General features: G+C 41.3%; 1 protein-coding gene across 1 annotated transcript in view; it reads left to right on the forward strand.

Annotated features, from left to right (window-relative positions):
- Positions 1–27,015, forward strand: part of SLC25A13 (solute carrier family 25 member 13) — a 203,568-nt gene that overhangs the window by 133,585 nt on the left and 42,968 nt on the right. Inside the window, 4 exon segments of the mRNA XM_079932120.1 lie at positions 839–926; positions 1,408–1,566; positions 14,388–14,440; positions 15,804–15,884. Of these exon segments, the coding sequence (XP_079788246.1) occupies positions 839–926; positions 1,408–1,566; positions 14,388–14,440; positions 15,804–15,884 (381 nt within the window).

The raw sequence follows: 27,015 nt of genomic DNA on the forward strand, positions 1-27,015 counted from the left end.
AACATTTTAAAAGGTAAAGAAAATCATACCATGAATACCTGTCTACTCACCATATTCTTTTTAGCCTGTTTTTGCTTTATTATACCTTATGAACACTTTTTCTGAGCATCAAATATCTTTTACAATATTGCTTTTTAATGACATACAATTTTGTTTTAAAGCTATAGCATTATTTTTAACCAGTCCTCCATTATTGGACATTTAGGTATTCTCAGAGTTTTTGCTCTTAAAACAGTACTGCTTTTTAATATTCTTGTAGCTTGATCCTTGTTTATATATATGATTATTTTCTAGCCTAGCTTTTTATAAGTAGAATTGCAGGGTCAAAGTTCAGGTACATTTTAAGGGTTTGGGTGCGTATTGCCAAGTTTCCCTTCAGTTTATGCTCGATTAAATGGCAGATTTGAGAAGCTCTGTTTTTTTATCATCTCTTACCAGGTTGGATATTGCCATTAAACAAACAAACAAAAAAACCCCAAACCTACCAATTTGACAATTTGATTGATGAAGAATGATATCTCATTAATGTTTTTAAATTTGTATCTCTTTGATCACTAATGAGAATTGAACATTTGAAAATGGGTTCATATTCATAACATTTTGGGGGCACATAACAGCTTTTATTATATTCAAACTTGATTTTAAAAATTAATAGCAATAATTACTTTTTATTAATAAGAACTTACAAAATCTAATCATACCTTCCTCTTTGACATTTTAGTTGTATCATGAGTTTAGAACCCAGTTGTAACTTTTAAAAAATAGTATGTGCTCATTTTTGTTCTGTCTTCCTTTCTGTCTCCTGTTTTCTCACTCTGCAATTCCTGTGCATGCAAAGAAGAAGGCCTCAGTCGATTCATCTCGACCAATTCTCCTACAAGTTGCAGAGTCGGCCTACAGGTTTGGTCTGGGTTCTGTTGCTGGAGGTGAGTCATGGATGAGTGCAAATTTTTCATTTTTGTTATTCCTCTTTTTCCTCTGATTTTCCACCTTGAAATACGGAAGGACAAAGCCTCCTCTGGTCTTTCCCTGAGCTAGTTACCAGTCTGTATCTGTGTGATAGGATAATAGCAAAGGGAACTTTTTCCTCATACCTACATCTGATCAGGGACTTAGAAGTGACTTTTTTCTCTTATTTATCTGCAGACAGGCTTTCTAGAGACGGGTTAATAATGAGGTTAGGCTGTAGTGATGTGCATTTTAAAATTTGAACTGTCTGTGATATCCTTTTATCGGGAGAGACTTGAATGAAAATCCAGTTATTTATTAAGGGTGTAGAGAGTTTTAAAACTTGTATATACAAAATTTGTTTTTTTCTTCCATCCACATCTTCTCTTTGATGTTAACCAACTCCCCCTTTCCTCTGACCTTAATTTCTTCTGAAATATTGTTATTCCTTGATTTTAGCTGTTGGAGCCACTGCTGTGTACCCTATCGATCTGGTAAAAACTCGAATGCAGAACCAGCGATCCACTGGCTCTTTTGTGGGAGAACTTATGTATAAAAACAGCTTGGACTGTTTTAAGAAAGTGCTACGCTATGAAGGCTTCTTTGGACTGTATAGAGGTTAGTGCCATGTGCTAAATTCATGAAAGGGGAAATAGTAGTCAGAGGTTTGGTTTTTCCATCTGAATGCCTGAAATGTATTAGAGAGACTGTGTTAAAATGGAAATACAGCAGATTCTCAATTATCCATGCTAATGGGCGTAGGCTGGAGGCATCTAGGGCATGGCTAATCAAAACAGCCCATAATCTGAAAGCCATTTATATTGCTCTGCCATATGTTTTATTTCTTAAAAGTAATTATTTTCATAACCATCTCTAGTGAGTTTTTAAAAGGCTTGTATTGTTTGTGTTCTTGAACTAACTCTACTCACCACCTAACAGGGAAAGGCAGCTGGGGGACAGGACAGAGCCTACTTGGGACTAATGATTCTCCTCGAATATTCCACAAAAATGTCTATCAGGCCAGTACCCAGGGGTTCAGTGCAGCGCTCGTTCCTTGACTGTCTCTTTCTGAGTTAAGGTTGCCCCTTTCCCTTCCTCTGACTCTGAACCCAATGAAGTTAATTCACATACCACTCTAGCCAGGCAGTCCTTCTCTATCCAGCTGCTTCTGTAATCACCTAAGGCTCATTAATCAACAAGAACAGTAGCAAGAAGTATGTCATCACAAATGGAAAGGATCCCACAGACCCTGACTGCTTGCCCACCGGCACTGGCCTAAAGGACATGACTTAACTTCCCAGCCACTCCCTCTGTGATTGCCTTCTACAGAGAGAAGAGAAGTAACTGTATTTGCATCAGCTAAAATCCAGTATCGTGAGGCAGTTCCAGCTAAGCCACTTTGCCATATGGCGACTGCAAAGCTGACGGGGTCTTCCCTCCCTTCCCCTACCAGGAGATAGTATTTAGTACTCTGCAGAGACAGACCTTGAAGCCGTGTAAGCAGCCGTGTGAGCCCATGCCTCTAGGCCTCTTCTGCCATCTGCTGATTCTAGTCTTCCTCTTAAGCACCCAAGTTAAAAATAAAACAACAACAAAGACCCCTCTTGAAATCTCTCACCTTAGCAATGAGGAGGTTTCAAACCCCAGAGAAGTTCCATTTTGCAGGTTCTTTTGTGTAGGGAGATAACCTCCATCAAAGGCCTTTTGATCTTTCCTCTGCCCTCTTTCCCTCACCCCCTGCGTCTTCTCACAATTGGGAAGGTCTTTGACCCCAGGTGATTGATGATGACCCTTACAGGGTCACTGCCTTTCATTTGAAATACTTTTCCCTCCTGGTGACAACAAACCTCGCAAGTGAAATGTCTCCCGAAATGTCTCCCCGAGTAGTACAAGGTTAATGTCACAGTTCCTGCTTTGCAGTGATTCAGGCAAAGGCTACTGCTACCTGTTCATGTGGGTTGTTTTCTGTGGGCAGAGCTTTGAGCCTCAAAGCGGACAAACGTCTCAGCCTTGGCATTGCTTCACACACTACTTTTATGGGCTTCCCTTGGTGTTGGATTAAATGTCAAGGGTGCCTTTAGAATTGTGAGACATAATGTTTGTCCTGCTGAATGCCTTTAACATGCTTGTTTTGACCTGATTTGTTTGAATTTTGAGTCCCTTCTCTTTCCTCTTTGACCACACCTGGTGGGTTTTGATTCTTGGTCGCATCTTGAATTTCTTCCTCAACCTATCCTTTTGACCCCATGGACAAAACAGCTTAAAGCGTACCTGAGTAGTGAGCTACTGTGGGCCGTCCGGTAAACCTCATGCTGTTTCAGTTATATCAGTGAGACTGGCAGAACTGGTTTTAACTCCTCAGGGATGGGGAGTAAGCCGGCCTGTCAGGCAGACGTGGAGGCTCCCTTTGAACACCAAAGAGGCAGCCCCTCATCCTTTTCCTGGTTTAGAAAGAGCCATTTATCTAACCTGTTTTGGGTGCCTGATCCCTAAGGCGTTCTCTTGTCAGAGGATGATAAGTAGAGTGTGAATATAAGATGATTAGTGCTAGGAGTCACCTGTGTTCATTTCTCCCTGACTTCTTATCTCTTCTAGTAGACAATTTTAGAGCAAAAGATGTGCTATAAAGCTTTGTTTAGTTTCTGTTTCGTAATTTGGATCTTGAGAGCACAGAGATTGGCAGTTTAGGCTTTTGAAAAAATGATATACGGTCTTGCTTCATAAATGAATTATTCCTATTCTTGATTGGTTGGGGACTAATTCCCTTTAGTGCCTTGCACATAGTCATTGATTAGTAATTGTGTGTAACTGTATATTTGTAAATGCTTATCATTGGACAAGAGAGGGATCTGATGAAAACTATCATTACCAGCCAAAAATTATAATAGAAACAAAAAAGACCCCAACTATTTCTGAGAATCAGTATCCTAACCTTCGTGTAGAAAGTCAAGATATAAAACACCCAGCATGTGATTCTTTGACGATAAATTTCTTATTAAATGTAATTTTGTTTAAAATTTTAATATTCCAGGAGAAAACAGTTAAATTTTAATTCTGAGAATTTAGAATTGCTGCTGTTCACACTCCACCTAGCAATACTTGAGAAGGTGACAGAGTACATCTCTAATTTATAAACATGTTTCAAAATATTGAGCCTATTTTTTCCTGTTATGGAATTTTGCTTAACATGTAATTTTTCTGCATCAAGACATATATAATTGCTAATGTTTCCCGAAGAGTATAATTTGGGAATGTTGCATAAGTAAGTTTTCTCCCCTATTGTAAAGCTATCTTTATGTATATTTGGAGGAAAAGTTGGCAGTTGGCCCTGAAAGAAGGTGCTTGCAGCATGCATCCTTATTACAAGGTTAATGTAGCATCGCTCTCCCTCTCTTTTTTTTCTTTCTTACAACAAGAATACGGAACTCTAAAGGAAGCGGTTTTGTATTTAGAAATAGTTCCTTGTGGAGCTGTGAGAGCGAAGGCTCTTTTTGAAGAACTCATTCGGCGCGAGTTGTTTTCCTCTGTCCTTTCTCTGGCAGTTGCCAGCATCTGTGCGCGGTCCTGGAAGTTATCCCATCATAAGCAGGGACCACATTTGAATCACGGCCCCGTCATCAAAAGGTGACTTATAACAGCTATGGGGATTTTTAGCACTGTCTTCAGTTGATGCTGAGTCCTAGGTATTTTAGTGTTGTGAGTTGGTGAGGTCTTCTCTCCATGTTTCTGTGCAGCTCCCTGCTTCTTTGTCTCTCAGAGCCTCTTATCTTTGGGGGGTAAGTTTGGTTGTTAGACGTGATCCCCTTAGAAATCCTATGAGACTGACTCTGCAACCCTTCTCTATAATGCAGACTACTTTCTTTATAAGAAAATTATTGATTTTCCTAGGTTTTTCTGTAATTTTTGAAATTCAGACCCTTTAGGCTAAGTCTATCTGTATCACAGGAAATAACACCCAAGAAAATCCAGATCTCCCTGAAGTCACTTGTAAAAGTCTTCCTCTATTTCCTCCCCAGTCTCCAGATTGATTTAATGCACTCAGGTGTTTAAAATCCTTAATGAATTACCTGACAGCTCATTTGGTTTGAATGAACTACATGACCAAACGAGTCAGTTATTGGCTAGCTGTAGACTTGGCATATCAAAGAGAAACAATTGATTGGGTAATCATCCATAATTAAATGCTCTTAACGTTCCAGGAATAACTAATTTCTGCCTCTAAATTTTTGCTACACTCTCCTCTCTCAGATGCTTCAGGTAATGAGATGAGTACCCTTAGAAATTGGAAAATGTTATGGGGAGGGAGGACCACGGGGAGAAAGATGGATTCAGGAGAAATACTTCCTAAAGGAAGGTTTTAGTTTTTATTTCTGTTCATGGGAAAAAAAGAAAATCTGCCAGAAAGGGAAATTAGATCACTTTGTGAATTAAACTTAATTTGGAGTACTACTTAGTCTTTGAGGCAGTTGGCAAAAAAAAAAAAGAAAAAAAAATTTTTTTTTTTTTAAATCATCCCATTGACCAGGCTTGCAGAGTTTTAAATGTGTCTATTTCGGGTTGTCTGCGTGATGCAAAAGCAGTCGTCTTCCATCCTGGAATGTTCTCAAGGTGACATCTAGAGGATATTGTGGTGATATCTCAGGAAGTTTTGTCAGATAGCTAGTTTAAGCTATGTCTCTTGGGTGGTTAATGGTTCTGTAGAAGGCAGTATCCAAATTATGTGGATCCACAGTGAGATTCCTTCTTGCTTAATTCTTGTAGATAAAAATAAGTTTAAAAATTCTATCACCAAAATAAAGCAATTGGAGGTTGTACAAGTCTATTTTGCATAACTTAAGAAGCCATGCATCTTGGCACAAACCACAGTGAATCTGTACACTTCACTGAGTCATGGTGTCCATTCGTGTCCACCAAAGCTTCTAATGAGTGCAGAATGGTTTGGTTTGAGTCGTATTTTCTTGGCCATTTCTGCACATTTTCATTTAGGGTGTTAAGCTGTGAGTAGATCAAAAAGCAGATATTTGGTTATAGAAAATCAAGTGAAAATGAGCAAAAGACTTGGACAGTTCCTGAGCTGGGTAATCAAATCTCCAGAAATCTCCCGTGAGCACAAAGCATTAAAAGGGGAGACTGAGGTGACACAGACTTGGAACTAACGTGGGTGGGAGTATCGTCAGAGGCTTGAGAGGGCCGAATGAGAACAATGATGAGCTTAGAAAATTGGGAAAGATGGAACTAGACGTAACCTGGAGAAGAGAAGATTAATTAGTGAACGAATTAGTTCTAGACCTCAAGAATGATCATTTATTACCAGCTACTGCCAATGCTGAGACTGAGACAAGGGAAATAGATTAAATCTCAGCAGCAAGGAAATTTAGATAGAAGAGAAGATAACCAAGACCCTGAAAGTTGCCGTATACCAGAGTGAAAACCTGAAGGAGGAGAGGGTATGATTCTTCTTCCCAATGACCTTCACTTCTAGAAATCCTCCAAATAGAGGAGTCACAGGAACCAAGGTTTTTCTAGACCGTAACAGTATCATTCCGTCATGCTTTAACAATCAGTCTCCCGAAGGCATCTCCTGAGCCATAGCTAAAATAATAGATGGTTCTTGACATTTTGAGCAAAAATATTTAACCCAGATAAACAAGCATTTAAATCTTAATATCTGCTATGCCCCCAGCTCCACTGTACGCTCAGCTTGGAGTGATATCCTGAGAGCTGGTGGAAAACTGGATAGTAATGAGGGCCATGAAAGGGGATAGTGTAGTTGGGAGAGGAGGGGCGTGCCTCGTGCTTGGGGGCTGTGTGAGTCAAAAGCAGACAGACACAGGGGAGGGGCGGGGCGGGGAGGGGGGTGGGGGGAGAAGAAAGCTTGAACAAGTGAAGAGAGAAGGCCGTGGAAATAGGAGCAGGAAGAAAAGCTGTGAGGCAGGGCACACAGAGTGCTGATAGCTCCAGAATGAAGGTTAATCTGATGTTGAAAGCAAGGAGGGCTCTCTGGGAAGATGGGGACAAGCGTAGGGGCCTCCACGGTGAGGTCAGGAGGCTAAGAATTTAACATCGGAGGGGTTGCCTCTGGGTTGAAACTAGATAACATAGAAAAGTGCTAGATGTGGTTTCAGCTACAGCAGTAGGAGTATTTTATGCATTAATATCCCCTACCAAGCTCTACTGCCTGTCTCTGCCCTGGATGCCTTGGATGCTGTCTTACGTGCTTTAAGCTACCTTTCTCAGGGCTGGGCTGGCCACTCTTGAACTTGTTTTCTGTCTGACCTGAGACAGAAATGCTGCTTGAATGATGGGTTTCTCCCTTGCTGTGGCCCGACATCATCTGTGCCCCTCCGTGTCTTGTCCAGTGTGGTCTGTTGGGACAGCTGCCGCATGGCGGTTACAGTTGTTTGTGGACCCTCAGCCCGGCTTCTGACCCGCTGCTTTCTCTGAGCTTCGTTCCCCAGTTGAGCCCTGACTCCCACTTGTCCACCAGGTTATAGTCTGCAGCTCAGCTCTGCAGGTCAGTGCCTTCTCCTGTGAGAGCCTCATATTCTCTGGAGAGAGAGACGTGGAGGCAGATGTACGTGCCCACCACATAGCCGCCCTCCTCTTACTGTGTGAAAGGGCCCAGCCCTGCAGCCTGCTAGCCCAGCGTGAGCCGGCTCCCAGAGAAAAGTTTCAGAACATTCTGGGCTGGAAAGAAATGCCTTTTTTGGCGCCATAAATCCACTAGAGTGCACGGGAAAAAGCTGAGCATTCCAGGGCCGAAGAGCCCTGCTTTGGGAGGCATCACGGACCCGAATTCAACTCAGTGCCACAGCACGGTCACCAAATGGTGAGGGACTTGGGAGAAGCTGCTTAGTCTCTCTAGAGCCCAGTTTCCATGGAAGAAGGGGAGGATAGTGATGCTGATGAAGGTGAAGAACAAAAAGACACCTCTGTAGTACTTACTATGTGCTTGGCACTCTTCTGAGGGTTTTGTGTATATTAACTTGTTTCATCTTCGAAACTACCCCATGCACATGGTACTGTGTTTATCCCTATTTTACAGATGTGGAAACTAAGGTACAGAGAGGTTGGGTAACTTAACCACAATTACCCAGCTACTAAATAACAGTCAAAGTTCAAACCCAGCAGCCTGGCTCCAGACTCCATGCTCTTAAATCGCCCGGCTCTTCTACTCCTCAGGAGAAATTACATGGTAAAAAGTTGCTTATCATCAGAGGTTGAGAACTGTTTTAGTTCTTAACTGAAACATTTTATTTTAGCTTGAAAACATAGTTGAAGGTGTGGTGTTATGTCTGTACTGCTTCCTTATCTTTGCCTAAAGTAAGCGGTGCTGCTAGACACTGTCAGACCGCGTGTGCCCTCGCTGCTTGGCGACGGCTCTTCTAAGGATGGGCATAATGCCATGGCAAACAGCACTGTACTCCTAACCTACTTCCCTAGTTCCCATACTGCCATAGTCACCTAATTCCGGGCTGGGAGCGTTATTCAGGATGAATTGCCTCTTGTAAGCAAGAGGATAATCAAGAGTATGCCTTGAACAAATAGGTAGAAAGAAACTTTCATCACCTGTTTTGAATACATAATATAGGTTGTGAACAGTGTCTGGCTCCTTGTATACATTTACTGATATCATTATCATAATAAACCGATGAGTCGTAATTGGCATCCTTGGTTTACTAATGAGGAACTTCGAGTTCAAAGAATAATGTCCCCAAGATCACTCAGCACAAAAGAGGTGCAGACCTAGGATTCCCGCCCAGGTCTGTCTACCTCCGTGGCCCGTGCTCCAAGCCATTCATTTTGCTGCCGAGCCACTGGAAACAAATAGCTTTAATTAGGCCAGCATTATTAATGAGTCTCTTTCGTAGTCCCTTCTAACTCTGAGATTCTAGAATTATATTTCTAAAAACGTAGTAGCCCTCTGATCAGCACACTGCTCTCGGGAACTTCCTTTTGGGGGTTCTGTGTGAAGCCTACAGTGGAGGTTCGTGGTATGGGCTTAGTTCCCACACCTCCAGCTCAGTGCTTTCTCATTGGGTTGCATGAAGGTTGGGAATCAGAGGGGATAGTGTGATTTATATCTCAACCCCATGAAATCTCAAGACAAAATACTGTATTAATATTGTACCCTGTAAATCTTTTCTCGCATTAGCAGCCTTCTGGTGAAGTTTGCCAAGGAAGCATTGCCATATGTGCTGATGGAGCTGAACTAAAATGAGAAGATTAGAAAACTAACCACACTAATAAATTTCATTTGAGGCAGTTGGAAAACAGACTGCTGTTTTGACAAGTTAGAAACAACACACACATCCATTCTCTGTTTCTAATGGTTAAAATGAATTTCCAGAATCCAACAGAAACATCTTGTATTAGAAGCCTAATTTTTCTGCTGAGTTACCCAGACGTCAAACATACATGTGCTTTAAACTCCAGTGTGATGGCGTTGAAGTGTCTTCACCAGACTGGCTGTTTTAAGGCATTACCGGGCCACACTACCCTTCCTCCCTCTGAGGTCAAGGAACCGGGAGGTTTATTGAAATTCCCACCTCTCTGACTTTCCTTGTCCTGCAGGTCAGGGCCCCTCCCCTCCCAACGGGCACTTGCCCACAACTAATGGTGTCAAGGCCCACATCTGTCCTGGCTCTCAGATTGTCATCCACAGCTACCCTTTGCTCCCTAGTTTGCCAGGGTTGTCACCACAAGAATGGTACTTAGCCAGTACCTCACTGAGTGCCAGCATCTGGCCCAGGTCTTAGGAATGGATTTGTACTTTGGTTTTGTTCTTACTGGGTTGAAGTTACTCACTTAATACAGTGGAACTCAGGGCCTTAGATTAAATTACTTTAACCTCCTAATTACTCTTCGTGCCTTGGGTCTCTGCCCTTACCGTCTGTCCTTCACCTGCCTCCAGAACTTTTTACTTTTTGAACTTGACTCTTTAAAAGTCACCCCATGTGTCTACAGAATTTTTTCCAACCCCCTTAGTGTGGCCTGGGGAGAAGCAGTGCAGTATACCGGCCAGGAGCGCCCCCTTAGAGCCAGACCACCTAGGGTTGAACCCCACTGCCCCACCTAACAGCTGAGCAACCTTGGACGGGCTCGGAGAAGTCTGCCTCAGTTCCTCATCTGTTGATGGGATAAAAATAACATGCGCTGAGTTATTGTTATTGACTACTTGTGGTGTAGATTACATGTGTTGATTCATAAAGCGCATAGAGAGGTGCCTGGCATGTACTGGCTGTTGTCCTTATCGCCGCTACCATTGTTTATTACAATGTCAGTGATCTCACCACAGCCTCCAGTGACCTCGCCCTCACCCTGACTGTGCCACGGTCTTGAGAAATGTTGGTGCCTTTTCACGCTCTGTCCCCTCTGCCTGGATCACCTTGCCCTCTGTTCTACTCATGTCTCTCTTCTCCAGTGAACCTCTGCTTATCCTTAAAGAATCAAGTTAAGTATCTCCTCTTCTTTGATGCTTTTCTCCCTCCTGCAGGCAGAATAACTGGTTCTCTCCACTGTGTTCCCATAGTACTTTGGTGCCCCGGGGCTGTGATACTCAGCACTCTGTTTCTAGGTGGTGTGTCTCCTTTCTGGCACACAGAGACACCTAGGGCTCCCTTTTCTTCTGAACTGACACCGGCTCCAGGGGATGCCACAGACCTTACTATGTTCATCCCAGTTTCTTCCAGTACCAGGCACAGAAAGCATTTGGTAAATGTTTGCTGAACAAACAAATATTTGCTGCCCTATATATAGTCTTAAAAGCAGGGTTTTCTCTATTGTTTTGTTTTGCTCTCTGCTGTTCACAGTGCATTACTAAATTTATAGTGAGAAATACAAAACTCGCTAGCTTAAAAGGCTGGCTGAAGTGGTTGCATCTAACGCTGTAGTCACTTGGCTCTGTGGGCTGTTTTTTATTAGTCATTTAAAAACACCATCACAGGGTAGTTAAAGAGACGGGAGATCATCATTTAAATCACAGTGCTATCAACCCATCCATGGCTTGGTCTACAATTTAATGATGAGAGTAATACATCTAGCAAGTAAATATTTAACTAAACATTTTGGTACTTGACCTGAATGCAGAGAGTAGAATGGAAATTGTAAATGTTAAGATGTAGTTTAACCAGCTTATCCCTGGATTTTACTGGTAGAAATTAATGTTGTACTTTCATAAAGTAATAATAAAGCCTTTCTCCTCATAGATGTTATCTCATGGTATAAGCAAAGGATTAATAAGTGAGCATAGTTTAGGAGGAGAGAATTCTTACTTTGAATAAGAACGTTTGCTTTGCCCAGATGGTTCCATATTCACATTTTCTGTGCTGTTTCGGTTCATTTAGATTAAAAAGAGTATAGCCCCCGGGCTTCCCTGGTGGCGCAGTGGTTGAGAGTCCGCCTGCCGATGCAGGGGACACGAGTTTGTGCCCCGGTCCGGGAAGATCCCACATGCCGCGGAGCGGCTAGGCCTGTGAGCCATGGCCGCTGAGCCTGTGCGTCCAGAGCCTGTGCTCCGCAACAGGAGAGGCCACAGCAGGGAGAGGTCTGCGTACCACAATAAAAAAAAATTTTAAAAATAAAAGAGTATACCCCATACTCAAGCTAGCAGAGTCATAGGGGAACTTTTGGTAAGAGTTCACATGAGAGAGAAGGAAATCCGAGATCTCATAGGGATCCCAGGGCAGGAGTTTCACTGGAATCTGGCCTCCGTAGGACCGGAAGATGGTCAAGGCCGTCCCCCACACCTGTGCACCTTTCATGGGCTGTGTGTTTTCTCTCTCTCTGGTGTCTCCATTCTATTTGCTACACATTTTCTCCTGCCAGTCTTCTTCCTTTTCGTGTCATAGTTGCTACTTCCTTGTGGCATTATCACACATGTCTTCAGCTGGCCACTTTCCCCACTCCATCTGGCACCGTCTCAGTTTGCTCCTTTGTGCTGACTGACTCATCACCTTGTCACGCTCCTGGGAGAAGGGTCCTGACTGGGCAGCTCTACTCTTGGTGCCGGGTCACAGGGCCCAGGTTGCTGAACTCACTGGCTGTACATCTTTTAGGTGTCTTGCCCTTGGGGAGGAAATAGGCTCAAAATATGGCTGCCTAGAGAAGACGTTGCAAACCCAACTGTTTATAGGATCCAGGCAGCTTAGTTATATCAGTGAACAAATGAGGCTGGTTGTGAAAGGCAAATACACATTTGCCTGTCAGGCAGAGGACAGAGTTGGGTGTTGTCTAAAGGCATAGACTCTTGAGGAAGATGGCTTAAATTTGAATCCCAGTCTCACTATTTATCATTTGGGTAACTGAGAACAAATTACTTAATCTCTGTATGCCTCAGTTTCCACTCTACAGGGTGGTTTTAAGGATTAAATGAGTTAGTAAAGTGCTTAAAATGGTGCCTGACACATAATAAACGATACGTTGGCTGTTTTTAGAGGAAATTTTGATTAGAATCAGCATCCTTATCATTTAGTTTTACGATGAAATGAGCTTTCTCCAATTCTGCCTAAAACATGAAGCTGTCTTGGTCTATTTAGTTTCTCCCTTTTTGTAAAGCCATAAGCCCAGAGAGATATTTCTCTATTGTGAGGATATCAACAGAGCAAGAAATGATGAACGATAATTGGCACTTGTCCTTATTGCCATACTGGCATTAGGGCGTGGCGGGGACCTTGCTGAATTGATGCTTGGGTCCTGTCTAAAGGGCAGAGCCTCACCCAACTGGAGGTAGATTGCTGTGATGTCAGAAGGAGGCCCAGAACTGTCACATCCATTAATCAATCAGTTGATCAGTCTAGTCATCCATTCAGCCATCTATCTATCTATCTATCTATCTATATAATCTCAAATTATGTTTAAAACCTGTGCTACTCAGCAAAACACATCTGCAAGCTGGATGCACACATCCCTCGAGCTAGTGACTTTTGGCTGTAGGCTGTTTCTTTAAGAAGATGATGTGGGGCTTCCCTGGTGGTGCAGTGGTTGAGAGTCCGCCGATGCAGGGGACACGGGTTCGTGCCCCCGTCCGGGAAGATCCCACATGCCACGGAGCGGCTGGGCCCATGAACCATGGCCGCTGAGCCTGCGCGTCCGGAGCCTGTGCTCCGCAACGGGAGAGGTCACAGCAGTGAGAGGCCCACGTACCGCAAAAAAAAAAAAAAAAAAAAGAAGATGATGTGGGCAGAGCTGGTCTCTCCAAAGAGGCTGAGGGTGGACCTTTTAATATAGTGAATTAGGAAAGTGTACTTACTGGTGACGTATAACACCATGAAGACCCTCCCAAGGACAGCAGCATGACACGGCAACAGTAGATTCTGATCCTTGGGGTTAGCTTACTGAGTGTTTCCAAGGAAAGGCATCTGTCTTTGATTTGATTTTCTTAGAACAGATGAAAAAGGTAACTTTTTTATTTAGTTCAAATATGTAGGTCCACTACTGTCATAACTGCCTTTCCTAGAAGTGGCCCTTTCCTGTCAAAGACCACACCTCCTCCTGTGCCCTGATTCTTAATTTCCACTCCACCTATCGTGTCCAAAACTGAGCTCGGCCGTCTTCATCTGTACCAGGTGTTAGTGCTAAAAACTGAGCTCTAGCAGTCAGAGCCAGTTACACACACACACACACACACACACACACTCGCACACACACACACACCCATCACTATACCCTGTTTTCTGCGCCACAGAGTGGTCTTTTGAAAATATGAGGTAGCACATCACTCTCCTCCTAATGGAAACCCTTCTTACCTAACTTGGAATATATCGGGCTTCGGGGTCCGGGTCTGCAGCGTGGCATCGGGCCCCACCTATGCCTCTCCCTGTGCCTGCCTCCTGCGAGGTGATGTACTGACACTCTCCCTCAGTTTTGAGCACACCAGGCTTGTTCCCACTCTGCTGTCTTTGCCCCGTCTGTTCCCCTTCCCGAAATGCAATGCATGTTTCCCCAAATTTTTCAGCAAGGCCTCTCCCTTCCTTCCATCTGAGACCAGTCAGAGGGAGCCTCGTTTGTCTTGAGCTTGTCACAGAGTCATAGTTGCTAAATGTATGAATGGCTGAACCGTGGGCAGTGTGTTGCGGGGGGAGGAGCTGAGAAAGGCGTTAGAGAAAAAGAGTATTTTCACTAAAGTCCACTGATTTAAGAGGCGGGAGGGAAAAAAGCAAATCTGTGGAATAATGAGATTTCCTGTATCACTAATACTGTTGATTTACCCAATGTGCAAACGATCCAGAACGTGAGGGGGAATTTACTCAGGCCTGATGTAGCTCTTAGACATTAGTACCTAAACATTCCATTTCAAGTGTTCTCGTTCAAGGTAAGAGGAGAAAGTGGCAGCAAAGATTGCCCCAGTTTTTACATTGTGATCCCCCTCTTTAGAGCTGTTGATGTGTTTAGTTAATGTTAATTTACTTAATATGCTTCTACTTTTTGTTGTTTCTCAGGTCTCTTGCCACAGTTATTGGGAGTCGCCCCAGAGAAGGCCATAAAACTTACAGTAAGTCTTTGATTTGATGCTTCCGATGAAGGGAGTTTGCACACACTCAGGAATCTAGCAGAGATTATTATGTGAAACAGCAGGTCTGTGTTTCCTCAGAGGCGCTAACTGATTTGAACATGGAGGTGCTCACCACACATAGCTTTTTATTATTCCCCATTTAACAGTGAACATCTGAAAATGTGATAATATACTTGAACAAGGTTTTGGGTGGTTGCCACCACCATCATCATTGTCATCATCACTATAGTAGTGGCAGCAACAGCAGCTAAATTTCTTTCAATACCTACCATATTAGGTGCTTTCCATGTATTATCTGTTACTGTTTTAATCTCAAGCAAGGTGTGACCCACAGTTTACAAGTCAGGAAAGTGAGGCCCACGGGGATTAAGTATTTACGTGTGTTTGCACAGGTCGTTAGTAGGAAGACTAGAATTCAAAACCAGATTTTTTCTGACTCCAAAACATATTGTTCAAGTACACATGCTATTTACAGAATTCGTGTTCGGGGTGTATTCTGTACACATTTGCCGAAGTGACATGTTTAGGGGTCTGAGTTCTAGTTTAAGTTGATCCTCCATCATATTGGTTCTCCAGTGCCTGACTCCTGTCTGACAGGTGGTAAGTATTCAGTATGTATTTGTGCAATGGATAAATAATTGCATTTTCATCACCAAGGTCATAAAGTCCCAGAAAGTTAAACTTCACTTTTGGATTGGGCTGTGTAGCATTGGTCCTGAAATTCTTCTTTTACCATCTTATTATGTGACCTTGGGACAGCTAATCTTTTGATTGATCCTTAAAATTGCTTGTAGTACATACCCTTTTGAGAATGTTATACTTAATTAATTAATGAATGCTCTTGATGTTCTCTCAGAATCCTTGAGAAATTTTTTAAATACTGAATTTCTACTAAGCTAAAAGATCCGCTGAGCCAAATTTGTCTCGATGATGCTGTTTTAGATTAAATCTTGTTGGAAAACTTGAAAGTGATTTTTTAATCAAATCCTATAAAACAGTTTTTAAGTTATAAAATGTATGTTTTAATTTTGTCTCTGTTGTTAATATGTCTCTCTTTTTATGCTATTGTAATGGCAGGACATATTTGAATTAAGCTTGTAAGCCACCTCTCTTAATTGTTTTCTCCGTGAAACATCAGGAATACGTATTTATATATTTTACCTTTCAGTAACTATGTATATGCTATTAAGAGCAAACTCTTAAGATACTTCATTTATTCAGTTTATGATTACTCCAATACAGTGACAGAGAAAAGTAACATTTATTTACAGTTATATATTTATATGTGTTTAATGGCTTTCTCTATATTTTTCATCAGCTTCTGTAAATATTTTTCTTCCAGGTGAATGATTTTGTGAGGGATAAATTTACGCGCAAAGATGGCTCAGTCCCACTCGCAGCAGAAATTCTTGCTGGAGGCTGTGTAAGTACCTTTTGCGGATATCTACATTGAAAAGACTTGTTTCACATACATACCACGACCGTGCTACACAAGTGTGGACTAAGGCTTCTGTTCACCACAGGTCCCGTTCAAGGGCAGAGTCTACTAGGGCACCTCGGCTTCTCCTAGACAGGCGGACCACTCCTGAGGTGGAAGGGTAAACGTCTCTGGTCTTACTGCCTGTTAAGTCATGCCTGTTAAATTCGCCATTGCTAGCAGTTGGTTCTGCAGGAGAAGCCATTTGTGGCAGAAGTGTTTGACCTTTGAACAGATCTTTGCTAACCTATTTTAGAGTTTATTTTTCATACATTCTTTCCTCATGGCACCCTCTGCTGGGTCAGGCACTGAAATTTGTAGTTTGAAGTCAGCAACCATAGCTCTCTGCTTTGCTTTACTTCACAAATGCCAGCAACTCTTCAAGTTCCCCAGTGCTTCCAGGAGAAGGATGTGGGAGGTGACTGGCTGAGTGCGCTCCGCATTGTCAGAAATGCTTAGAACGAGTATTTCTTTATATGGATGAACAACCTGCATCTTGTTCTTGAGCTCAGCAAAACGTCATGTCTTGTTTTATTTCATGTACAGGTTTGTTCACGTGAATGTAAATACCTTATGTAAGTTAAACTCTTATACAAAGACTGGTGCTGTTTAAAGATAAGGTTGGTTAAATAAATGGTCTTTGATCACTAGGGCAATAAAAATTGGTATATTTTCCATCTACACCTGTGTTTCTTGTACAAAAGATGAGGTCACTTTTTTTTTTTTTAAATTCACTTGTTCTGTGCAGGAAATGGTGTTCATAAAATGATCTTTTCTTGAAAAGTCCTTGAGTTTAGAAGTTGGGAAAACACCCGAGAATATTAAACCTTTGTCTGGAGAGGGCTTATTGTCCTAACATTGAATGGGGTTCCCTGAACGTAGCAGGAGCTACAGAGTCCTAGCTCCTGGTAATTCTTAAGAGATGGACGGAATTTGGCTACAGCCTGACTTTCTGTTTGATCACTGACCTGTCAGAGACAGCCAGGTAAGATCCCCTTGTCCTGTAACTTTAGGAGCATTCAGGGTGGAAAAAGGGAGCCTTTAATGTCCTAAATAAAAAGGGCACACAATAATAATCCAGAAGAATATTAGGAGTTGCAGAAATGGCGCTTGCCGGTAAGTACTCGTCCTTTAAAACAACTGTAGTTTCCAGTTGAATAACTAGATTTTCTGATTTTCAATAGGCATAACCATGGGCTATACCTAAGTCCATCCTTGAAGCTATTACAAGGGTCCCGAGAGAGATGGGCATTTCAGTAGGTCAGGTGGGTTTGTTTTTTTTTTTAGAAGTCAGGTTTTAAACTTTCTGAAAAGACATGATTACATATCTCTGTAAGAATTTAAAATGGAAAACTAACTATATGATACTACTCAAGATTTTGGCAATAATCTTGAGGGTTATTTTCTTTTTAATGAAAGCATTTTGCCTGCACACAGCCCTGGGTGCCAAGGAGATTGGTCATGGCACGTATCGTCTGCTGTAGGTGGTCTTGTTTTCTCGTATGTGGTCGCCCATTCCAAACACAAAGCACCGATTGGCATCAGACGCGGTGCCTCGTTATTGCAAAGTGGTGCAGCCCTTTTCAAACCTGATCTAAACACAGGCTTAAAATTGGAGCCACTGGGGCTTTACAGCTACTTAAAATATCTGTGAAATGAGGTTTGCCATCCTTCATCTCAAAGGTGGGGAGTCAGTGGTCCTCAGTGTTTCAAGTCTCCTGTTTTTGACTGCCCCCTACTCCTCCCTCCCCCTGAGTCATTGCTTTGAGAAGTAAGAGTTTATTTTTCAGGTAAGCAATTCTGTTGGTGGCAAACAATCCAGGTCCTTTAGATCTCTGAGTAGTGGGATGGCTGGTGCCATTGCAGCATGTGTTTTTAAAGCAGTAGCAGAGTCTTTCTCTGCAGGCTCTGGCAGAGTTGTTGTCCCTGTCGTTCAGAGCCAGTCACACACCTCCTTAGAGAGTCCTTGTGAGTACCTCTGCCTCACTGTCCAGTTAGGACTACAGAGGGTTTAAAAGGTAGTGTTGCATGGGCAGTTCCCCTTAGTTCACCCAAGCATTGCCAGGCATTGCCTTTTAAGTCCCCGGGGAGCTCACCTTACTTTATTATCACCGAGAATTAGGAATATGGCTAACTTTTGCACTTATAACCTCAACTGCTGATTTCTTTGAAGATGGCTTTTTTGTTTATTTTATAATCTGTTTTCTACAAAAACAGGGAAAAGATGCAAGGAGGTCCTTGTCTGCTAACCTTAATCGTCTCCTAGCTAAACTAAGGCCTGTTTTATTATTTTTTTTCTTTAGAAAAACAACAAGAATGATAGTAAATTTGAAGGAAAATGTTGGAGGAAAAAGAATAAAATTGATCTCATTCATTAATTTTTGATATAATGAAATCTGTGACTGAAGAGCTTAAAAAACTCTTGTTAAATACTCTTGTTTCATTGGTGTATGTAAAAGGATGAATCTAGCATGAAACTTACTTTTTGCACTAGTTTAGAGCACTGTTAAAAATTTGACCAGTTTTCTGAGCATTTTTGTAGATTGACACTTAACAGTGGTGATATATTCAGCACGGCTCAAGGCTACACTAGGTGCCAAGACTGGGGTTTATAAACTCTCATTCTGAAAGGTGTCTTGTGGTTTGTGTTTTCTACATAAGTTGGTTTTCTACTTTCTGAATTAGACTAGGAGTTTTAGGAGTTTTGACAACTTGTTTGACAACAGTTTTGACAAGTTGTAGGAGTTTAGGTCTTTGACAAAGACCTGGAGCCTCAGGTGTCCCTGCACAAGAGCTCAGCCCTGGAGGGAGATGTGACTTAGGGTGGTCACTGTCAGCAACGGTGGAGGCTCCCAGTAACGGTGGAGGCTCCCAGTAAATGGGGCAGAGGACAGAGGGCCTGTCACCACTACCCATCTCCAGTTAGGTTCCCAGTGACTTTAAACCTGACATGTTACCTCTGAGTACGTTGTTGTGATTGCAGTGTTGCTTCTACTTTAAGAAAAAATAACATATGTAATACCATGTGGTCTGTAGGTTACAGTCCTTAAATTCTACAAAGTAAGTCTTCTATGCCTCTAGTGGAATAGAGGATTGAACTCCTGGGGGCACTGGGATCTTTAGTTTTTGATCCTTTGATCTTAAGGTTGTCCAATAAGGAAATACAAATGGTGCCACGACTGGTTTCAGGGAAGATACAAATATGATTAATTTATTTGGCATGAAAATCTACATTGAAATGAAAAGAAAAGAAATGATATTCAGTGGGTGGAAAAATATGTCAAAAAAGGATAAACCTCTGTCTTATAAAGCTTGTATTTAGTAAAAATTATTTGTGTACCAATAAAAATTAATAGTATTCCATAATAATTTTTGGAAACACAAGTCAACACGCTTCCTGAACAATAGTCCTTTGATAATGGATCCACTGTATTTTTCTTTCTTTTTTATTTTAATTTTATTTTGGAGTATAGTTGATCAACAATGTTGTGTTAGTTTCGGGTATACAGCAAAGTGATTCAGTTATACATATACATGTGTCTATTCTTTTTCAGATTCTTTTCCCATTTAGGTTATTATAGAGTATCACACACAGTTCCCTGTGCTATAGGTCCTTGTTGGTTACCTATTTTAAATATAGTAGTGTGCACATGTCAATCCCCAATTCCCAATCTGTTCCTCCCCTCTGGTAACCATAAGTTCCTTCTCTAAGTCTGTGAGTCTGTTTCTGTTTTGTGAGTAAGTTCATTTGTATCTTTTTTTTTTTTTTTAGATTCCACACATAAGTGATATCCTATGATATTTGTCTTTCTCTGACTTACTTCACTTAGTGTGATTATCTCTAGGTCCATCCATGTTGCTGCAAATGGCATTATTTCATTCTTTTTAATGACTGAGTAATATTCCATTGTATATATGTACCACATCTTCTTTATCCATTCATCTGTTGATGGACATTTAGGTTGCTTCCATGTCTTGGCTATTGTAAACAGCGCTGCAGTGAACATTGTGGTGCATGTATCCTTTCGAACTATGTTTTTCTCTGGATATATGCCCAGGAGTGGGATTGCTAGATCATATGGTAGCTCTATTTTTAGTTTTTTAAGGAACCTCCATACTGTTCTCCATAGTGGCTGTACCACTTTACATTCCCACCAACAGTGTAGGAAGGTTCCCTCTTCTCCACACTCTCTCTGGCATTTATTATCTGTAGGTTCTGTGATGATGGCTATTCTGACTAGTGTGAGGTGATATTTCATTATAGTTTTGATTTGCATTTCTCTACTAATTAGCAGTGTTGAGCATCTTTTTATGTGCCTCTTGGCCATCTGTATGTCTTCTCTGGAGAAATGTCTGTTTAGATCTTCTGCCCATTTTTTGATTGAGTTGTTTATTTTTTTGATATTGAGCCGCATGAGCTGTTTGTAAATTTTGGAGATTAATCCCTTGTCAGTTGCATTGTTTGCAAATATTTTCGCCCATTCTGTGGATTGTCTTTTCATTTTGTTTATGGTTTCCTTTGCTGTGCAAAAGCTTTTGAGTTTCAGTAGGTCCCATTTGTTTATTTTTGTTTTTATTTCCATTACTCTAGGAGACGTATCAAAAAAGATATTGCTGCAATTTATGTCAAAGAGTGTTCTGCCTGCGTTTTCCTCTAAGAGTTTTATAGTGTCTGGTCTTAAATTTAGGTCTTAAATCCATATTGAGTTTATTTTCGTGTATGGCGTTAAAGAATGTTCTAATTTCATGTTTTTACGTGTAGCTGTCCAGTTTTCCCAGACATTTATTGAAGAGACTATCTTTTTTTTCCATTGTATAATCTTGCCGCCTTTGTCATAGATTAATTGGTCATAGGTGCTTGGGTTTATTTCTGAGTTTTCAATCCTGTTCCATTGATCTATATTTCTTTTTTTGTGCCAGTACCATACTGTTTTGATGACTATAGCTTTGTAGTTTAATCTGAAGTCTGGGAGCCTGATTCCTCCAGCTCCGTTTTTCTTTCTCAAGATTGCTGTGGCTGTTTGGGGTCCTTTGTGTCGCCATACAAATTTTAAGATTTTTTGTTCTAGTTCTGTGAAAAATGGCATTGGTAATTTTTCCATCGAGATACATACATGTGCATTTGGGTGTGGGTATATGTGTAAATATATCTAATGCTTATGGGAGCTTATATTCATTTTAAGTGGGGAAAATAATTGACATGCTCACATCACTGGTTCTGAAAGGGATTGGTGAGAATATCACCATGGAAAAACATGGCATGAAGAGCAATCTTAATTGCTCTCCCTTGCAAGTAAGTGTGACCCTAATATTGTGGCCTATGTTCCCATTATTGTGGTGATTCTCATACACATGGTATGTTTTGCTTGTTTGTACAGCCATGTATCAGATACCATTTTTAAGGAACATTTTTTTTTTTTTTTGCGGTACGCAGGCCTCTCACTGTTGTGGCCTCTCCCATTGCGGAGCACAGGCTCTGGATGCACAGACTCAGCGGCCATGGCTCATGGGCCCAGCCGCTCCGCGGCATGTGGGATCTTCCCGGACCAGGGCACGAACCCGTGTCCCCTGCATCGGCAGGCGGACTCTCAACCACTGCGCCACCAGGGAAGCCCTTAAGGAACGTTTTTATAACTCATTTTTTTTTCTTTTGCATTACGTTCAATTGCAGTTAATTTTTATGATTTTTGAAAAACAAAAAGACAGACACCATGTGCCTGCCACTTAGCTTAAGATGTCAAACTTGACAAATGCAGCCAGAGGCCCTCTTGTGTTTACCTGTCCCAATAGCTTTTTCCTCCCTCATCTCCCAAGAGATAAAACTATCCTGAAATTGGTGTTTTTTTTTATTCTCATGCCTGTTTTTTTATACTTTTTGTGACATCTGAGTGTATCCCTAAGCAAGATGAATGTTTGCTTTTGGATGTTTCATTCTGACCCAATGCTACAGGAACATAGACCCAATGATTCCCATACTGATGCCTTTGCATTTTTTTCTTACTAGTGCCTTGCTTGGAAGAAAAGAATAGTAAATGGGAATATCATTTTCAAATGCTGTAATGTGGCTGGCATACAGTGAGTATGTCTTATAGATGTGTGGATTTATATGATTTTATATAAATATAGTTGGAATGGCATATTTATTTAACCAAGTTTTATGTAACTTGGAGTTTCTTCGCTAAAGTCATTTCTTCAATCCTACCATTTAAACTCATGACGAATACTGAGTAAATTTAAAATTGTAACCCTCCCCACTGCCAATACACACGCTCCTTACCTGCCTTACTGTCCCCGCTCCTCCTCTTCTCCCTAATGGGAATATGATTTCAGCGTTTCTCTATCACTGAGGAGGAGAGGTGTTCTAGTTATCTATTGTTGTATAACAAGTCATCGAACAACTTAGTGGCTTCAAACAGCAATTTATTATTATCTCTCCTGGTTCTGTGGGCCGACTGGGTTCACCTGGGCAGTTCTCCTTTGTGATCTCCATGTGGTGATAGGCAGACAGCAGCTGGGGCTGGAATCATCTGAAGGCTCCACTGGAATAGATGTCCAGGATGGCTCACACTTGAGCTGGCGGTGATGCTCACTGTTGCCTGGGAGCAGCTGGGGCTGTGTTGCAGAGCACCTACTACGTTCCTCTATTATGTACCTTGAACTTTTCAAACCTCAGCAGCTTGATTCTAAGAGAAAGCTTCCCAGAAGCAGGCATCCTAAGAGTCCTGGGCAGAAACTGCAAAACTTGTTATGACCTAGCTTTCAATAGCACTTCTTCTGCATTCTACTCGTCAAACAAGCCACTTAGCCCAGCCCGGATTCAAGAGGAGAGAAATTAGACTCTACCTCTCAATGAGAAGAGTAGCCAAGAATCTTTAAACTACCACTGGAGGGTTCAATAAGCAGCGCTCTAGGATGGGAACATCCTCATTGCCCTCCAGTTTATGAAGATTTCATAGTTAATCACATGTCTTCTCCAAGGAGAAGACATGTTGCTGATTCTGGAACCCATTCCTGTCCCACATTGCTCTTGGTTGAAGGGAGCAGAAACTCACTAAAGAAAAGCAATAACTAAATGAAAGTCTCCCTGAAGGGTGTACATGAAATGAAATCAAAGGCGCTTGAGAATTGAGGCAGCTCTGTGCACTGGCAACTTTCTCTATTTCCTCTGGGCCTTCTTGGTCTATCTCACAGGGACTTTGCATCTCTCTGCATATTTTTTTAAGACTTTACTTTCTTAAGAGCAGTTTTAGATTCACAATTTTGAGAGAAAGATACAGAGATTTCCCTTATACCCCCTGTCCCCACACGTGCATAGCCTCCCCATTACGAGCATCCCCACTAGAGTGGTACCTTTTTTACAGTTGATGAATCTACATTGGCACGTTAGTCATTCAAAGTCCATAGTTTACCTTAGGGTCCATTCATGGTGTCATGCATTCTACGGGCTTGGACAAATGTATGACATATATCCATCATTATAATATCATGCAGAGTGTTCTCACTGCCCTGAAAATCCTCTGTGCTCTGCCTCCCTGCCCCACTCCTAGCAACCATTGATCTTTGTACCGTCTCCATGGTTTTATTTTTTCCAGAATGTCTTATGGTTGGAACCATACAGTTTTGTAGTCCTTGCAGATTGACTCCTTTCACTTAGTATTGTGCATTTAAGGTTCCTCCATGTCTTTTCATGGCTTCGTAGCTCATTTCTTTTCAGCACTCAGTAATATTCCTTTGAGTGTACCACAGTTTATCTTTTCACCTACTGAAGGACATCTTGGTTTCTTCCAAGTTTTGGCACTTGTAAATAAAACTGCCGTAAACAACCTTGTGCCAGGTTTTTGTTGAGAACGTAAGTTTTCAGCTCCTTTGGGTAGATACCAAGGAGCGCAATTGTTGGATCTTACGGTAAGAGTATGTTTAGTTTTATAAGAAGCCTCCGAGCTGTCTTCCAAAGTGGCTGTACCATTTTGCATCCCTACCAGCAAGGAACGAGAGTTCTGTTGCTCCACATCCTTGCCAGCATTTGGTGTTGTCACTGTTCTGTGCATCTTTTTACTTCGCTGATCCATTTCTTCTCGTCCTCATGGTGTTCACTTCCTCAAGAATTCCCGTGATGTTTTTACTGGCCAACTGGGCTCTCACCGTACAGTATGATCTTCAGCTTCTTTTCATCCTCAGCCCTAGCTAATTGCCCAGTTTTGTTTTGTTTTTCATTTAATTTTTGAGAGGAAATTTGATTGGCAGTCCTCATCTTTGTGTGCCCGGTTGTAGAGCAGTAGTCATGACCCACCCAGATATTAATAACTTTGCTTAACAAATCCATTTGGTTCAACTATTTATAAATGTGTTCAAACCCTTCTTGTACCATTTTGGTTTTAGCTTGAATTCTGTAAGTATCCTGTGAATAGTAGTTTAGGTACTTTTGTTATAAAATATACCCAAAGCCTTATTCCTTATGTCTGAGCTTGAAATCACTTGAGATTTCAAACGCAGTCATATCAAACCAGGAAGAAAATTTCCTCATGTAATGAACACATATGCTCTAGCAATCAAAGTGTGTGAGTCAGAGTGCCTCAAGTGGATTTAAGTCGTACTTTTGTGATCTTTCTCTTCCCAGGGCTTTCTGTGGAGATGTGGCTTCATGGTGTAGTTTTCTTAGGGCAGAATTTTAGTTTCTCTGTGAAAGTCTCTGTGCACATACCCTACTTAATAAATATAGAATGATATGAGACTCAGTCATTAAGTTGAATTTCTGTGAGGTTGCTGCTGTGTAACGTGTCAAGTAGCCATGATTTATTATGTGTTATAATGATGCTATGGAAATAAGGTTATTATTTTTTAATGCATAACATCATTATAATTTATTTGTAGTTTAATGAAAAGCTAATGGTTAGTTACATTGTTTTCAAATTTGTTATTATTATTTGGAGTATCTCTGGGAGATTTTTTTGCATACCCCCAAAATGTAAGACCATATTGTAAGGGGTTTTTCCCCCCAGTGGTAATATATAGTTTAATAGATGACTTCCAACAAGATTCTAGTGAATTAAATTATCCTTGTTTCATAAGCTTTACATTACTTAAAATACTTTTCATTCATTTCTGTATTTTTACAAACGAAAATAGTGCCAAACATACATATTTTATTTTATTTATTTATTTAATATGTATTTATTTATTTGGTTGCACCAGGTCTTAGCTGTGGCTTGTGGGCTCCTTAGTTGTGGCTCACCAGCTCCTTAGTTATGGCTCACCAGCTCCTTAGTTGCAGCACGTGAGTCCCTTAGTTGCGGTTTGTGGGCTTCTTAGTTGCAGCTTGCTGGCTCCTTAATTGTGGCATGCAAACTCTTAGTTGCAGCATGCATGTGGGGTCTAGTTCCCTGTCCAGGGGTCGAACCCAGGTCCCCTGCATTGGGATCGTGGAGTCTTAACCACTGTGCCATCAGGGAAGTCCCCAAACGTACATATTTTAGTCAAGATCATATAAACATTTTCTGTCTTTCAACATATGTTATAATTGTGATTATTAAGAAAAAAATAACCATATTAAAGCTAGGGTAGAAAACAAAGCAAAAAAAACTGCCCATAATTCTTCAATTCTCATATCATAAGTTTTCTTAATCTGTACTTATGCTTTATCCCTGACTTCCAGCTCTACTGACTGCAAGGCTTAGAGACTATATCAGGTATTATGTATGACTTGTTGTCTTTGTCACATGTGGTCCTGCTTTGCCACTTGAGCTTTTCCTTTGTAACTGTGCTGAAAGCTAATTGTATCCTGGGGACCTTGGGTAAATGTTGACAGAACTGAGACATCTATCAATGTGCAGGACAGGACCCCTGTCTCACTGTTATGCTCTGTATCTAGCCTGTGTCTGACACATGGGAGAGGCTTAAAAATAGTTGTGGAATGAATAAATGCTTGACTAGAAGGTGTTGGTGATGAGGGCAGTAAACGTAGGGTAGTCATTTGATACACTCTGTTGCTGTTACCTTCGTTACAGATGGGCAATGAAGACACAGTGCCTCCAGGGATTGCAGCAGAGCACAGGAATTGATGGACCTTAGGGAATAGCTGTAACATGCCTACATATGTACATACCCAGGATGTTTCACAAGTAATGTTTTCATTGGTCACTCAGGAAAGGAGCCAAAAAGCTTCTATTTATTTTATTTGGCTTCATTTCTAAGAATGGTAAATAAACTAACACACAAATATATGCAGAACCTTAAGAACAGGATGAAGACAAACAACTTGGGGCTCTTGGTATAACTTATTCATTATTGCTTATGGTCTTAGTAGAAAAGATTTTATCGAATGGTTAACGTGAAGTTATGTCAGAATCATGAAGGAATCGTTAAAAGAGTGGCTTTAAAAAAAAGACTAACAACAGTGAGATACCACTATACACCTTTTAGAATGGGTGAAATCCAGAACACTGACGGTATCAAAGGCTAGTGAGGATGTGGAGCAACAGGAACTCTCATTTGTTGCTGGTAGGAATGCAAAATGGTGCAGCCACTTTGGAAGACAGTTTGGAAGTTTCTTACAAAACTAAACATACTCTCATAGTAAGATCCAATAATTGCATTCCTTGGTATTTACCCAAAGGAGTTGAAAACTTATGTTTTCAGCAAAAACCTTTACAACTGCTACAAACTGTATGGTTTGAACTATAGGACATTCTGGAAAAGGCAAAACTGTGGAGACAGCAGAAAGATCAGTTGTTGCCAGGAGTTGGGGGGAGGGAGGGATGAATAGGCAGAGCACAGAGGATTTTTAGGGCAGTGAAAATACTCTATGATATTATAATGATGGTAATATGTTGTTAAACATTTTCCTAAACCCATAGAAGATGCAACTCCAAGAGTGAACCTTAATTAAACTCTGGATTTTGGAGGATTATGAAAATAATTTTGCTCCATCATAATTTGCCCAGTAAGTCTTCTGGGGGATAGGACTAAGGCACTGGGCTGCGATAAGAATTCTGTGGCCTGCCTGCTTCTATGAAAAGTTCTTTCTTCACACTTTTACTTGAACTTGGAGCAAAAATACAAGGTATCTGGTGACAGTAAG

This window comes from Stenella coeruleoalba, assembly GCF_951394435.1.
Source record: "Stenella coeruleoalba genome assembly, chromosome: 9".
Taxonomy (NCBI): Eukaryota; Metazoa; Chordata; class Mammalia; order Artiodactyla; family Delphinidae; genus Stenella; species Stenella coeruleoalba.